Source organism: Saimiri boliviensis, chromosome 5 (assembly GCF_048565385.1).
Source record: "Saimiri boliviensis isolate mSaiBol1 chromosome 5, mSaiBol1.pri, whole genome shotgun sequence".
NCBI classification, from domain to species: Eukaryota; Metazoa; Chordata; class Mammalia; order Primates; family Cebidae; genus Saimiri; species Saimiri boliviensis.
Window position 1 is genome coordinate 143,251,151 of NC_133453.1, and position 16,125 is coordinate 143,267,275.

General features: G+C 37.6%; 1 protein-coding gene across 11 annotated transcripts in view; it reads left to right on the top strand.

Moving 5' to 3' along the window:
* Nucleotides 1–16,125, top strand: part of MEF2A (myocyte enhancer factor 2A) — a 142,240-nt gene that overhangs the window by 103,657 nt on the left and 22,458 nt on the right. For all 11 annotated transcript variants that reach the window (XM_074400090.1, XM_074400096.1, XM_039479890.2 and 8 more), the window contains one exon: nt 12,290–12,477. In XM_074400090.1, coding sequence (XP_074256191.1) covers nt 12,290–12,477 — 188 coding nt within the window. The remainder of the gene's footprint in view (nt 1–12,289; nt 12,478–16,125) is intronic.

The window sequence follows — 16,125 nt, forward strand, 5'->3', positions numbered from 1 at the left end:
CTAAAGGTAAGATAGAAGAAAATTATCCAGAGTTTTGGAGACATTAAAGGATGGAAAATTAAAAAGAAAACCCAGAGTATAGAATAAAAAGGCCTAACATATGTTAAATTGGAGTCCCAGGAAGCAAAGTCAGAGAAAATTGGGCAGAAGCAGTATTTGAAGTGTTAATCACTGAGAATTTTCCAAAACTAACAACAACATATAAACAAGCCACAAATTAGGAAGCCCTACAAAACCCACATGGAATACAGATAATGCTCTACTTTATGAGATATCTAAACCTTTATGAACAAAAGACTGGGAGATGATGGGCTAAACCTCCTTCTCAGAAAGTCAGTAAAGGACAGCAAATTAAACCTAAAGTCAGCAGAAGCAAATTATGAAGATACAAGCATTGAAATAGAAAATAAAAAATTTTCTATTTCAGGCATGGTAAAACTGATGATCTCATATGTGCTTCTGTGGCATTGTAAGTTAGTAACAATCTTTCTGGACAGATTTTGGCAAGTTTCAGTCATAAAAATACAAGTATTGATAAGTAGACATAAATTGAATTAAGATAACAAATACCGATTGTTTAAAAGACTAAGAAAATTGAATGCTTTCACTAATATTCAATTCAAAATATTTTCTATTTTCCATTATAAACCTGTAAGTTATTTAGAATTATACTTCCTAATTTCAGATACATGGGATTTTCTAGTTATCTTTTAGGTATTATTTTCTAATCAGACTGTTTTGTTACCGGAGAATGCTTTATGATTAAATTCTCTGAAATTTGCTGATAATTTTTTTGTGGGCCAGCATGTGCTCAGTTTTTGTCTGTGTTTTGCACTGGAAAAGAATGTATATTTTGCATTTGCATGGATTGCAAATTCCGTCTTAAATATGTTTTACCTGTATATGTGTAATAACTTACTGTATCAGTTCCAGTTTAGAAACTTGTGATAGGTCAGTTCCAGATCAGTTTCGCTTTACCTTTAAGCCATATCATTTTTACCAATATTGTCATTTTCAAATGCATAATTTGTTTGCCTTGTTCATATTTTAATTTTTGTTGCATCTTCTGCCTGCCATCCCTAAAGCTGGAATACTTCAGGCCCATGTACTGTTGAAAGAAGAGGCAACCTTGAGAATTTTAAAGCCCTGAACAAACTCAGGAAAGGGAAAGACTTCTTAAATAAGAAAGCAAAGAAAGCCTAATGGAAAGATCGATTAATTTGCCTGTGTTAAAATTGGAACCTTTGTGCATCAGAAACATTGTAAGGAGAGTAAAAAGGCAGGACAGGATGGGAGAACATATATAGTATATATATAATCAATTAGAGGGTTTTTTTTTTTTAAAGAGTATCTACAAATCAATAAGAAAAAGAAAACACGACTTTTGAAAATGTGCAAGAGAACACAGGCACTTCACAAAAGAAGTTGTGTCTGCTTAATGTGAGGAAATGCTCAGTCTCAGTAGTCATGGAAATGCAAAATTAAACCACAAAGAGAGAACACTGCACACCCACCAGAATTGCTAAAATGAAGTAGATAATACCAAGTATTGACAAAGGTATGAAAAAGCACAAATTCATACACTGGTATTGGGAGTACAAGTTGTTGCAACCATTTGACATTATCTGCTTAAGCTGCTGATGTGTGTATTCTGTGATCCAGAATTTTCACTCATCCTTATGCACTACAGAGAAAAGCATTTGTGCACCATGAGATATGTAAAAGAATGTGCACAACATTAGGGTAAAGTCAATATCTAGAAATAGTACAGATTTCTATCAGCGGTAGAGTGGATAAACATAACAGGGTACATTCATATGAAAGAATACTATACTGCAGTGAAAATGAAACCTCAGCAGTACTCAACATGGATGAATTTCACCAAACATTATTAATTAAAGAAGATAGATACATACTCAAGATTCTATCTGTGGCCGGGCGCGGTGGCTCATGCCTGTAATCCCAGCACTTTGGGAGGCCGAGGTGGGCGGATCATGAGGTCGAGAGATCGAGACCATCCTGGTCAACATGGTGAAACCCCGTCTCTACTAAAAATACAAAAAATTAGCTGGGCATGGTGGCGCGTGCCTGTAATCCGAGCTACTCAGGAGACTGAGGCAGGAGAATTGCCTGAACCCAGGAGGCGGAGGTTGTGGTGAGCTGAGATCGTGCCATTGCACTCCAGCCTGGGTAACAAGAGCGAAACTCCGTCTCAAAAAAAAAAAAAAAAAAAAGATTCTATCTATATAAAGTTTGAAAAGCGGGCCAAAAAAAACTATAGTGTTAGGCATGCTTCTATAGATAGATGGTAAAGCCATAAAGAAAAACCAAGAAATTACTGTAAAATTCACAGTAGTGGTTACTTTGGGTAGGTGGGACTATGGCAATATTTTAGGGGGCCCAATTATGGAAACTTCTCGGGTTCTGGCAGTATTCTTTTTTTTTTCCAGCTAATTTTTTGTATTTTTTAGTAGAGACGGGGTTTCACCATGTTGACCAGGATGGTCTCGATCTCTTGACCTTGTGATCCACCCGCCTCCGCCTCCCAAAGTGCTGGGATTACAGGCGCGAGCCACCGCGCCCGGCCTTCTGGGGGTATTCTTAATCTGAATGGTGATTACATGGATCTTCATTTTGTGATGAATCCTTAATGTATATACTTTTTTGTTTTGTACATTATCTGTTTATGTGTTACATTAGCAAGAAAACAATTTTGAAAATAAGAATATACTAGATATAATAATAAAGGAACTATAACCACAAATATGAAAGCACTTTTTAAATTATAAGAGAAAATAATGTACATTTTATGTTTAAAGTATTCCAAAATTCAGGAAGAAAAAAGTTCATAGACACACTCAAATTCGTGCACAGACAAACTGTAAAATAGGTAGCCTTTGAGTCTTTGGACATTGTTGTCTGCATGTGGCTGCTGGAAATCAGCTTGAGATCATGTGACAAGTCAGTTTAAGATGACAGGTCAACATGCCAGGGATGATACAGTGAAAAGCCTAGTGGCTGTCAGTGTTGAGCTGCTGAACAACTGAGTCTGGCACCACTCTTCCCCCAGTCTTCCTATGTGAGATTATGTTAATACATCTTCCTCACTCTCTAGAGGAAGAAAGTAAGATAAAATCCAAGCAATAGTTTTAGGGGAATGTTTAACAATGGACATTTAATTGCACCAAAATACACAATTGGAAAAAGAAACCCAACTAGTATTTTGAAAACAGAAAAGGATGTTCATCATTGGTAGTAATCATGAAATTCAAATTAAAATGACAAAAAAAATACTACTATTACTAATTCGCAACTATCAGCCCTTTTTATTGTGATGTTCAGTGCTAATGAAGGCATGGTGAACCTGATGATCTCATGTATGCTTTTATGGCTTTGTAAATTAGTAACAGTCTTTCTGAAAAAGTTTTGGCAAGATGTTTCAGTCATCATAAAAATGTTTACACCTCCAAGCCCACTAATCCCATTTCTGGCAATCTCTCCTAAAGAGGTAAGTTAGAATAAGCAAAGCTTCATTGCAACTTTATTTGTAATAATAAATAATAGGAAGAAATCAACTTATTCAGCTATATGAAAATGAAGTAAATGAAATTTCAACTGAATATCTTTTTAGTTGTGATTTTAAAATGAGCAAAAAATACGAGCATGGAAAACAAAAAGGGGAAAATCCAAAGAGATTATAATAGTTAAGATGATGGGCCGGGCGCGGTGGTTCACGCCTGTAATCCCAGCACTTTAGGAGGCGGATCACGAGGTCAAGAGATGGAGACCATCCTCGTCAATATGGTGAAACCCCGTCTCTACTAAAAATACAAAAAAAAGTAGCTGCGCATGGTGGCACATGCCTGTAATCCGAGCTACTCAGGAGGCTGAGGCAGGAGAATGGCCTGAACCCAGGAGGCGGAGGTTGCGGTGAGCCGAGATCGCGCCGTTGCACTCCAGCCTGGGTAACGAGTGAAACTCCGTCTCAAAAAAAAAAAAAAAAAAAAAAGATGATGGGACTACAAGTGTTTTTCACTCTCTTTTTCTAGTTTTTGTGATGTTGTATTGATACGGTTACCTCTATGGTCATAATGTCTTTCTTGTAGTAAGTTAGAACACTTCTTTATTTTTTACTTATAACTTGTTTTCCATCTGTCATCTGCAAGTAAAACTTGGCTGTTTTGTACATATTGTAATTGGTATAAATTTTTCATAGTAGTAATTTGCTTATTTGATTATGATTTAGTATTTTTCTCTACTGGGAATTTATCTTTAATACTGTTTATACTGTAGTTCAAATGACTTTGGGGACCTTTTACTTTGGGCACATTTTTAAATATCGAGCATAAAATAAAGTCTTAAGTATCCAGCAACTTCACTTTTTCATAACATGTTGAGAAAGAGAAAAAACATACATGGTACTAAACGTAGAAAGGCTCAAGGCACTCTTGGAATTATTTGGGGTCAAATGAAGGCAAAATAAGGGTTTGCGTTGTTGCAGGGGCATTGGCAGTTAAAAAAGAAGAGAAGGAAGAGGTGAAAGATACAAAGCAAGCTTGATTGCTCTGAAGGTGGGGTTGGAGTGGTGGAAGACAGCAGTAGTAGAAGTGTGTAGAACAAGTTGAGTTGAGATGACAGCAGTATGTCTGGGTGAAAGTGGCCACCAGATTATTGAATATGGATTGGAAATGAGGAAAGACAATGCAGAAACCCAGATTTCGGTCATTCAGATGGAGTTGATAGTTGAAGCTGAATGTGCCTCAGCCATCAAGCTTCATGAAGATGCATGAAGTTTCTGAAAGAGAAGGAGAAATGTTGCTTTTTGGGGGTAGGCACATGGGCTAGAGAGAGGGAATACAGTATTCACAAAGAAAAGCAGACCCCATGAGCATTGCCTGTTTTTTGTTATAAGTTTCTATTGGACAGGACCCATGCTGTTCATCTTACAGGAAATTTCACTGAATCAAGTTCATATGTCATCAATTATTTCAAAACCTGTGCTCTTTTTTATTTATTTATTATTTTATTTTATTTTAGAGTAGTCAAGTGCAATAGTGAGAAGAGGGGAAAGAGTAGAACAAGGAGTTGGATTAGTTGAGATAAGTCACTGCCTTCGAACCAGCCCTGTGATCTTTTCTACTTTCAGAAACCTCAAGCAGGTCTTTGTACAAATGACATAGTTTTATAACTTTTAAAGTGTATTTTTGTTTATTGATCAGCTGAATGTCAAATTTTATTTGCTTTGGATGAGTTTTCCAGAATCGTTTGAAGTCTGCATGTCAGTTGGACTTCTGAAATGAATTCATAGTAAAACATTAATGACATCATTGTCTATAGTTTAAACCTAGAAGAGTAGTATCTAAGGACACAGAGTACTTGCCAGCTGCTTGAATGCATTATTTCAGCTGATGTGATTTATATTTTGAAATAGGAGCCAGACTGATGGAATTGAATGACCCGTCTCAGCTATAGGGCTGTAATTGAGATCAGTTCTGTTAAGTTTCTGAAGGCATAGGTATGCAGTTTGCTCAAGAGCATTTTTTTTTCACATTTGTGTTAGTATAGTAAATTACTGTGAAAACTGGAAACACGTTGTAACAACAATCACATTAAACTGAATTTATTCATTTAGGGTAGATACTGTAGTTCCTAGATTTGTATACTGTGGCAAGATGAGTTATATACGAAAGTATTTACCTCAAAAGTCTATCTCAAAAATATCTTCATTTTTGTAATAAAAATTGAGCTAGAGGTAAGAATGTAGATATTAGGGCATATTTCACTGTAAACTACAAAATAACAAGTTGTGCATAGGAGATAATCTTAGCTTCAGCCTGGCAAGTTACCAAACACTTACATCATCCTCTAATCATTATCTACTACTGACTCCTGACTTTACACCAAGAAATACTGTGCTTTTAAATCCTCTCTTACTCAATGAAATTTGATTCTCATGAGTTACCATCGTGTCATGTCTGAAAAAGCACCATGGACTGCACATGGGAAAATAGTATTTGTGCTTCTTGATGTTGCATGGCTCTGGATTATATTTTTATATCATTTTATGTCTTTGAGAGGAAATTCTACTTTCTCCTTCGGGTTTGAGTATAAATCAAGTAAATAAGAGTCTTCTAAAGTCAGATTCAGGACACATATTCATGCCATTGTATGTTAAAAGAAACATTACTAATTAACATTTTCATACTGTTATGCAAAATGAAGTTTCTATTCAACCTTCCTATTTTTGAATAAAATTATTTAGTAAACATTTGGAATCCTTCAGATGTCTGGTTTAGCAGTTACCTCTGTCCAACTCATCGATGATCTCTCCTCCACAGGGGCTGGCCTGGTGAAGTGGTTGTTTTTTAAATCTACGCTGCTTTCTGGAGCTTTAACAGGATGCAGGAAATCATTCTATGGGGTGTGGAAAGGATTTAATACATACCCCTTCAAGATAATGAAAGCAGAATGCAGGAAATAACCTCATGAGGTTCACTGAATACCAGCCCCTACAACAAAATTAAATCATACGTACGAATGAAAACTAAGTTGGGTCACTTGGTAAACATTTTGGAGGAAACGAGGAATTGGGTGAGGCTAAGGAAGAAAAAAACACACTCATCTGGAACTCAAAAATTCTTTTGTTTGTTTGTTCAAGACAGGATCTTACTCTGTAGCCCAGGCTGGATACAGTGGTGTGGTCTTAGCTCACTACAGCCTCCGTGGCTCAGGCAATTCTTCTGCCTCAGCTTCCCAAATAGCTGGGATTATAGGCATGCACCAACATGCCCAGCTAGTTTTGCATTTTTTTTAAGTAGAGATAGGGTTTTGCCATGTTGGCCGGGCTGGTCTCCAACTCTTGACCTCAGGTCATCTGGCCGCCTCCGTCTCCCAAAGTGCTAAGATTACAGGTTTCAGCTACCACACCCCAACCTTTTTATTTTATGTTATTTTTTAACCTTTTTACTTCAATAGTTTTGGCAGAACAAGTGGTGTTTCGTTGCATGAAAAAAAGTTATTTAGCGGTGATTTCAGAGTTCACCTGAGCAGTGTACACTGTACCCAATTGTAGTCTTTTATGCCTCACCCCCCACCCACCCTTCCTCCTTGAGTCCCCAGAGTCCATCGTATCATTCTTATGCCTTCGGATCTTAATAGCTTAGCTCTCACTTCTAAGTGAGAACATGCGATGTTTGGTTTTCTATTCCTGAGTTACTTCTCTTGGAATAATGGTCTCCAACTCCATCCAGATTGCTGTGAATGCCATTATTTTTAGGGCTGAGTAGTATTCCATAGTATATATCTATATACCACATTTTCTTTATCCACTTGTTGGTTGATGGACATTTAGACTGGTTCCATATGTTCACAGTTGCAAAATGTGCTGCTATAAACATGTGTGCACAAGTGTCTTTTTCATATAATGATTTCTTTTCCTCTAGGCAGACACCCAGTAGTGAGATTGCTAGATAAAACTGTAGTTTGATCTTTTAGTTCTTTAAAGAATCTTTTAGTTCTTTAAGGAATCTCTGTACTATTTTCTTTAGTGGTTATACTAGTTTACATTCCCACCAGCAGTGTCTGAGTGTTCCCTTTTCACCATATTCATACCAACATCTATTATTTTTTGATTTGTTTTTTTTTTTGTTTTTTTTTTGTTGTTGTTTTTTTTTTTGAGACGGAGTTTTGCTCTTGTTACCCAGGCTGGAGTGCAATGGCGCGATCTCGGCTCACTGCAACCTCCGCTTCCTGGGTTCAGGCAATTCTCCTGCCTCAGCCTCCTGAGTAGCTGGGATTACAGGCATGTGCCACCATGCCCAGCTAATTTTTTGTATTTTTAGTAGAGACAGGGTTTCACCATGTTGACCAGGATGGTCTTGATCTCTTGACCTCGTGATCCACCCGTCTCGGCCTTTGATTTGTTAAATATTGGCCATTCTTGCAGGAGTAAGGTGGTATCTCATTGTAATTTTTATCTGCATTTCACTGATAATTAGTGATGTTGAACATTTTTTTATATGTTTGTTGGCCATTCATATATCTCCTTTTGAGAATTGTCTATTTATGTCCTTTGCCCACTTTTTGATGGGATTATTTGTTTTTTTTCTTGCTGATTTGTTTGAGTTCCTTGTAGATTCTGGATATTAGTCCTTTGTCAGATGCATAGTTTATGAAGATTTTCTCACACTCTGTTGTCTGTTTACTCTGCTGATTATTTCTTTTGCTGTGTGGAAGCTTTTTAGTTTGAATACTTAAGTCCCATCTATTTATTTTTGTCTTTGTCATATTTGCTTTTGGGTTCCTAGTCATGAACCCTTTGTCTAAGCCAGTGTCTAGAAGAGTTCTTCTGATGTTATCTTCTAGAATTCTTGTGGTTTCAGGTCTTAGATTTAAGTCTTTGATCCATCTTGTATTGATTTGTGTGTGAGAGATGAGAATCCAGTTGCATTCTCTTCTACACGTGGCTTGCCTGTTACGCCAGCACCACTTGTTGAATAGGTCGTCTTCTTCCCACTTTATTTTTGTTTGCTTTGTTGAAGATCAGTTGGCTGTAAGTATTTGGCTTTAATTCTGAGTTCTCTATTCTGTTCCATTGGTGTGTGCCTATATTTATACCAGTACCATGCTTTTCTGGTAACTATAGCCTGGTTTGAAATGAAATTATGTGATGCCTCCAGGTTTGTTCTTTTTGCTTAGTCTTGCTTTGGCTGTGCAGACTTTTTTGGTTCCATATGAATTTTAGGATTTTTCCCCTTAGTTCTATGAAGAATGATGGTGGTATTTTGTTGAGAGTTGCATTGAATTTGTAGATTGCTTTTGGCGTTACAGTCATTTTCACAATATTGATTCTACCCATCCATGAGCATGAGGTGGGTTTCCATTTGTATGTGTCATCTGTGATTTCTTTCAGCAATGGTTCATAGTTTTCCTTGTTGAAATCTTTCACCTTCTTGGTTAGATATAATCCTAAGTGTTTTTTTGTTTGTTTGTTTGAGACGGAGTTTCGCTCTTGTTACCCAGGCTGGAGTGCAATGGCGTGATCTCGGCTCACCGCAACCTCCACCTCCCAGGTTCAGGCAATTCTCCTGCCTCAGCCTCCTGAGTAGCTGGGACTACAGGCACGCACCACCATGCTCAGCTAATTTTTGTATTTTTAGTAGAGACGGGGTTTCACCGTGTTGACCAGGATGGTCTCGATCTCTTGACCTCGTGATCCACCCGCCTCGGCCTCCCAAAGTGCTGGGATTACAGGCTTGAGCCACCGCACCCGGCCTTAATCCTAAGTGTTTTATTTATTTATTTTTTTGCAGCCATTGCAAAAGGGGTTGAATTCTTGATTTGACTCTCAGCTTGATCATTGCTGGTGTATAGCAGTGTGGCTGATTTGTATGCATTGATTTTGTGTCCTGAAACTTAACTGAATCCAGTAAAGATGTCATAATTGGTTTCTATTACTTTGAGAAATGTCCCATCTATGCCGGTTTTGCTTATTGACTTGTGTATGTTAAACCCTCCCTGTATCCCTAGTATGAAACCCACTTGATGGTGTATTCTTGATCACGGGATGTTGGTCGGTAGTTTATTTTTATTTTGTTATATCCTTTCCTGGTTTTGATGTTAGGGTGATACGGGCTTCATAGAATGATTTAGGGAGGATTATCTATCTTTTGGAATAGTTTTAGTAAGCTTGGTACCAGTTCTTCTTTGAATGCCTTATGGAATTCAGCTCTCAATTCATCTGGTCCTAGACTTTTTTTGGTTTGCAGTTTTTTAAATGATTGTTTCAATCTTGCTACTTGTCACTGGTCCATGCAGAGTTTTTATTTCTTCCTAATTTAACCTAGGCAAGTTGTATGTTTCCAGGAATTTATCCATCTCCTCTAGATTCTTTAGTATCTTTCCCCACCCCTTTACTTTAAGTTTATGTGAGTCCTTATTTGTTACTTGAGTGTCTTGAAGACAACCGATACTTGGTTGGTGGATTTTTAACCATTCTGCTATTCTGTATCTTTTAAGTGGAACATTTAGGCCATTTATATTGGACGTTAATGTTGAGATGTAAGGTACTATTTTATTCATTGTGTTATTGTTTTATGGGGCCTGTGAGATTTATGATTTGCAGAGGTTCTATTTTGGCATATGTTGAGGTTTTGTTTCAAGATTTAGAACTCTTTTTAGTGTTTCTTGGTAGTGCTGGCTTGGTTGTGGCAAATTATCTCAGCATTTGTTTGTCTGAAAAAGACTTTATCTCTTCTTCATTCGTGAATCTTATAGTTTTGCTGGGTACAAAACTCTTGGCTGGCAATTATTTTATTTGAGGAGGCTAAAGATAGAACCCCATTCCCTTCTGGCTTGTAGGTTTCTGGAGAGAAATCTGCTGTTGAACTAATAAGTTTTCCTTTGTTGGTTACCTGATGGTTTTGCCTCACAGCTCTTAAGATTCTTCCCTTTGTCTTCACTTTACATAACCTGATGACTATATGCCTGGGTGATGATATTTTTGCAATGAATTTTCCAGGTCTTCCTTATGCTTTTTGTATTTGGATTTTTATATCTCTAGTGAGGCCAGGGAAGTTTTCCTCAATTGTTTTCTTAAATATGTTTTTCCAGACTTTTGGATTTCTCTTCTTCCTCAAGAACACCAGTTATTCTTACGTTTGGCTGTTTAGCATAATCCCAGATTTCTTGGAGGCTTTGTTTATTATTGTTTTTTGATTCTTTTTTCTTTGTCTTTGTTTGATTTGGTTAATTCTATTACCCAGACTGGAATGTGGGTTGGAGGGAGGATTGCAGTAGAGTCAGCTCCACCCAGTCCACATGGTTCCTACACATGGGAGGGTGTAGAATGACTGACAACGGTATTCATGAAAATAGGATGTTTTCATATTTATTTTATATCTCAACTGGTACCCAAAAGTTATATATACACAGAGCATACATCACAATGTGCCTTTTTCCTCATTTCATTCAAGAGAGATGGAGGGTTCTGTTAGAGAAAGTTTAAAAATAGGAATAAGATGATTAAAGTGAGATAAATCAGAAATATTTAATAAGGACCTTAATGAAGCTGAGGAAACACAACCAGTAGAAGTAGAGCTGTAAGGAAGAAGTACTTGGTGAGAATGAGGCATTAGAAATGAGTGCTGAATACGCTGCAGTTAAGAAGCTGCTCTGATACCTGGTTCACTACTCAGAACTTAGTAGTGGCAGCACCTTTGCTATCACAAGAGTGAATGAATAGGCTGGTCTCAGTCGTTTTCTACAATACCGCCATAATTTTAGTCCCCTGTTTGAGATGACCTGTTGGAAATGTGGTCTTGTGTTTGTTTCTTTGAGACACAGTTGTACTCTGTCACCAAGTCTAGTGCAGTGGCACGATCTTGGTTCACTGTAACGTTTGCCTGCCTGGTTCAAGTGATTCTCCTGCCTCAGCCTTCCAAGTAGCTGGGATCACAGCCGGCCGTCACCACACCCAGCTAATTTTTGTAGTATTAGTAGGGATGAGGTTTCAACCTGTTGGCCAAGCTGGTCTCAAACACCTGACCTCAAGTGATTCACCCATCTTGGCCTCTCAGAGTGCTGGGATTACAGGCATGAGCCACCACACCTGGCCAGAAATGTATTGTGTTTTAAATCTCTTTCAGCAAGTCCAAGTAGTAATGCTGGAAAACAAGTATCATTAGTCTTAAGCTTTATATGTTTTTCAGACTTTGCTTGTCTTTCTTTGCTTATTTTTAAAGTATCCAAAGATACTTTTAGTTACCACAGGTTGAGTATTTCAAATAAAAAATGCTGTAAAATCTGAAACATTTTGAGCACTGACGTGACTCTCAAGAGTGTTCATTGGAGGATTTTGGATTTTCACAGTTAGGGATGCTCAGCCCATAAGTATGTAATACAAGTATTCCAAAATCAGAAACATTTCTGGTCCCAAGCATTTCGGATAATGTGTGTCTTTGGAAAAGTGTTCATGTCCTTTGTCCACTTTTTAATGAGGTTGGTTTTTTGTAATCTTATACTTTAAGTTCTAGGGTACATGTGCAGAATGTGCAAGTTTGTTAAATAGGTATACACGTGCCTTGGTGGTTTGCTGCATCCATCACCCTGTCATCTACATTAGGTATTTCTCCTAATGCTATCTCTCCCCTAGCCCCCCACCCTGACAGGCCCTGTAATGAGTTTTATTATAAAATGTATTTGCAACTTGGACTGGGGAAAACTTGATTTGTTTGTTCTAAAGTATTTTAATAACTCTTCTCACATTATTGAATGGTATTTTTCCCCCCAGGAAATGGATTTGTAAACTCAAGAGCTTCTCCAAATTTGATTGGCGCTACTGGTGCAAATAGTTTAGGCAAAGTCATGCCTACAAAGTCTCCCCCTCCACCAGGTGGTGGTAATCTTGGAATGAACAGTAGAAAACCAGATCTTCGAGTTGTCATCCCCCCTTCAAGCAAGGGCATGATGCCTCCACTAGTAAGTTGAACCTTTCTTCAACCTGATTCTTTAAAACACGTGTTTTATACATAGTCTAGCTTCCTTTGGAATTTTCTGTGCCACCATAGAATCTACATCTACTCCTAATAAATATTTCCATTCAAAATTAGCATTTGAAGAGACAAGTCTATTTCAGATACACAAAAATCAGATTATGGAAATTTGCTTAACAGATTTAAAATTAAAGCTAAACATGAACATGCGTGGAACTGGAGGTTATTGTGTTAAGTGAAATAAGCCAGGCACAGAAAGATAGATACTGCATGCTCTCACTCATATGTAGAACCTAAACAAAATTGATCTTGTGGAGCTATAGAATAGAATGATAGCAGAGCCTGGGAAGGGTGTGTGGGTGGGAGAGGGGATAAACAGAGGTTGATTCATGGGTGAAAATATACACTTAAATAGAACAAATATACCCCTGTATTTGATAGGAGAGAAGGGTAACTATAGTTAGCAACATTGCAGATGGAGTATATTTCAAAGTTGCTAGAACAGAGGACTTGAAATGTACCCAAGGCATAGGATAAATACTCAAGGTAATAGATACCCCGAAAACCCTGACCTTCATCATTACACATTCTGTGAATGTAACAAATACTCACATATATCCCTTAATTAATATGTAACACATTTTGAATCAATTTTTAAAAAGTAAAATACAGAGATATTATGTTTAATTTTAATTTTACCAGGCTAGAAACATTAAACATGAGTTATTCCCTGTACTTTATATACTTTGATTAATCAATTACACATGCTTTTCTATGAGAGAAGCACTAAATCTTTGTTAGAAAACTCTACATACCAGGTGGGGTACAGTGGCTCACACCTGTAATCCCAGCACTTTGGGATGCCGGGGTGGGCAGATCACCTGAGGTCTGGAATTCAACCTATCCAGCATGGTGAAACCTTGTCTCTACTAAAAATACAAAAACTAGCCAGGCTTGGTGGTGGGCCCCTGTAATCCCAGCTACTCAGGAGGCTGAGGCAGGAGAATCGCTTGAACCCAGGAGGTAGAGGTTGTAGTGAACCAAGATTGCACCACTGCACTCCAGCCCAGGTGACAGAGCAAGACTCTGTCTCAAAAAAAGAAAATTCTAAATACCACAGAACTATTGTAGGATAGGGAAGAATGCACACAACCTTGAAGGAGTTATTCTCCAATTATTTTCTTTGTTTATTCCTTCTCTAACAACCTTTCTATTTAACTGTATAAAGAATGCATGTATCCTCCCTTCCACTCCTTGATGGTGGCTTTAGGGTTCTGGTCTCATTTGTTTTTGAATGTTAACTCTATAAAGAGCAGGACAGTATGTTTGTCCTCCTTAGCTTCTTGTAGAAAAAAAACTAGAATATGTAATCAAGTTTTAAAACTTCTTAGTTTAGCAACTGTTTGACTATTAGCATTCTAAATGATGTGCCAGGTATACTCTCTACTTTGCAGTTGCTAAACTCACCATTTGACGTTTTGCTAAGTGAAAGTGATGCTGCCAGGCTTAGATGATAATTCCACATTTGTATAATGCTTTATAGATTCCAAAACACCTTCATCTGTATATTGTCTCATTTAATTTTCAGACTGTGATCATTGCAAGGTAAAGATGAGGAAACTGAGTTACCGGTTATTACTTGTTCAAGGTAGTACAAAATCGAGCTAGGATCAAGTCTCTTTCAGTCTTATAGTCCAGGTCAAAAAACAAGTACTTTTTTATTTGGTGATACAGAAATCTGTAAACAGTCTCTCCCAGCCTTACAATTAAAACAAACTTGGATATACAGAAAGTTCATAGTTTTCCTTTAACCCATTATAGTGCGGAGATTTCAGGGCAGCCAACTGGCCCAGATGCTACAGAGTCAGATGTCCTATGGGGAGAGATGACATTTGAGCACTAGGCAAGACACAGATGGTAAGAGTTAAGCTAGGGTGATTGGTGAATTGCTGGAGGCCAGGTATACACTGACAGAACTGTGTGAAACTCCTGGGGCCACAGTATAACACAGGGTGAGTCTGTGTTCCCTTGTAGACTTTTTTCTCCATGAATCCCATGGAGTGCTCAGAAGCTCCTGAAAAGGTCTCGCTGTGGTATAGAACTGGGAGAAGGGAAGAGTAGCCACTACAGTATCTTTTTGTCTTCTTTCACTAATGTGGAACAAAAGCTTTAATCTGTGAGGAGATGAATGACAAACATTATCACTCAGGGCACTGTTGAAATCCTGTTTAATCAAAGAGGCAAAATATCTCAACCAGGTAGAGGAATAGGAAGACATGCTCGGTAAGGAGCAATGCCAGGAGAGTGGCAGGATGACTGAGAAGGCCACAGCCTGAGGTACAACGAGAGGGGATGACTTAAAACTGAGAGTGGAGCAGTCACTTCGGGAAAACCTGGCATGCAAATCCCACCTCCCTAGGTATGTGAAGCTTGTAGTCGGTGCCCTGATGGTAACTAGAGCAACAGTAAGGCTTAAACCCAGTTCAGCTTCTAATGAAATTAACTCGGGTCTTGTACTAATAGCTTAGCAGGAGGGAAAAACCTGTAGGTCTCTTAGTAGGAATTGCCCATGCTGAAATACGAAGAGAAAGAATGAAAACAAGACAAAATAAAAAAAACAGAATGAAGTATCCAAGAGCTATGGGCCTTTATCAAATGGTATAACATAAGAGGACAGGAATAATATTTTAAATAATAACCAGTACCAAATAGGATAAATACTACTACCAAGGCACACGCACACACACATACACACAGATGCACGTGCACCCACATTCTCTCTCACTCTCAGACTGCTAAAAGCAGATCAAGAGAAAAATCTTAGCCAGAGAAGAGATACATTATATAGAGCAAAACAAAGATAAGAATTGGTACCACACGTATTTCTTCACAAACTATGCAAGCAAGAAAAAGGGAGTAGTAACATTATTTAATGTGCTGAATTTTAAAAAAAATTCTTCTCACCCCGAAATTCTCTACCCACCAAAAATATCTTTGAGAAGTGAAGACTTCCTCAAACAAAAGTCATGGGAATTTATTGCCAGCAGACCTACTCTACAAGAAATGTTAAAGGAAGCCCTTCACCAGATGGACTGTGATGCCAGCAAAAATTTGCATCTGCCCAAAGAAATAAACCATGGAAATGCAACAAATGAAGATAAAATAATTAAATTTGTTTTTTCCTACTTTTTATAAACCTTTTATTTTTAGAAGAATTTTAGGTTTATAGAAAGATTACAAAGATCATATAGAAAGTTTTTATATACCTCACACATAATTTTTTCTATTATTAACATTAGTATATTTGTCACAACTCTTGAACCAGTACTGATATGTTATTATTAACTGAAGTTCGTACTTTATTCAGATTTACTTATTTTTAACCTTGTGTATTTTTCTATTCTAGGATCTAATCCAGGGTACCACATTACATTTAGTAATCATGTCTCTTTAGCTGCCTCTTGACTGTGAGAGTTTCTAAGACTCCTTGTTTTAACAACCTTGATAGTTTTGAGGAATACTAGTCAGGTATTTTTGTAGAATGCCTCTTAGTTAAGATGTGTCCGATGTTTTTCTCATGCTTAGATTGTGGTTGTTGGTTTGAGGGAGGTAGGCCATAGATTTAAGATGCCAT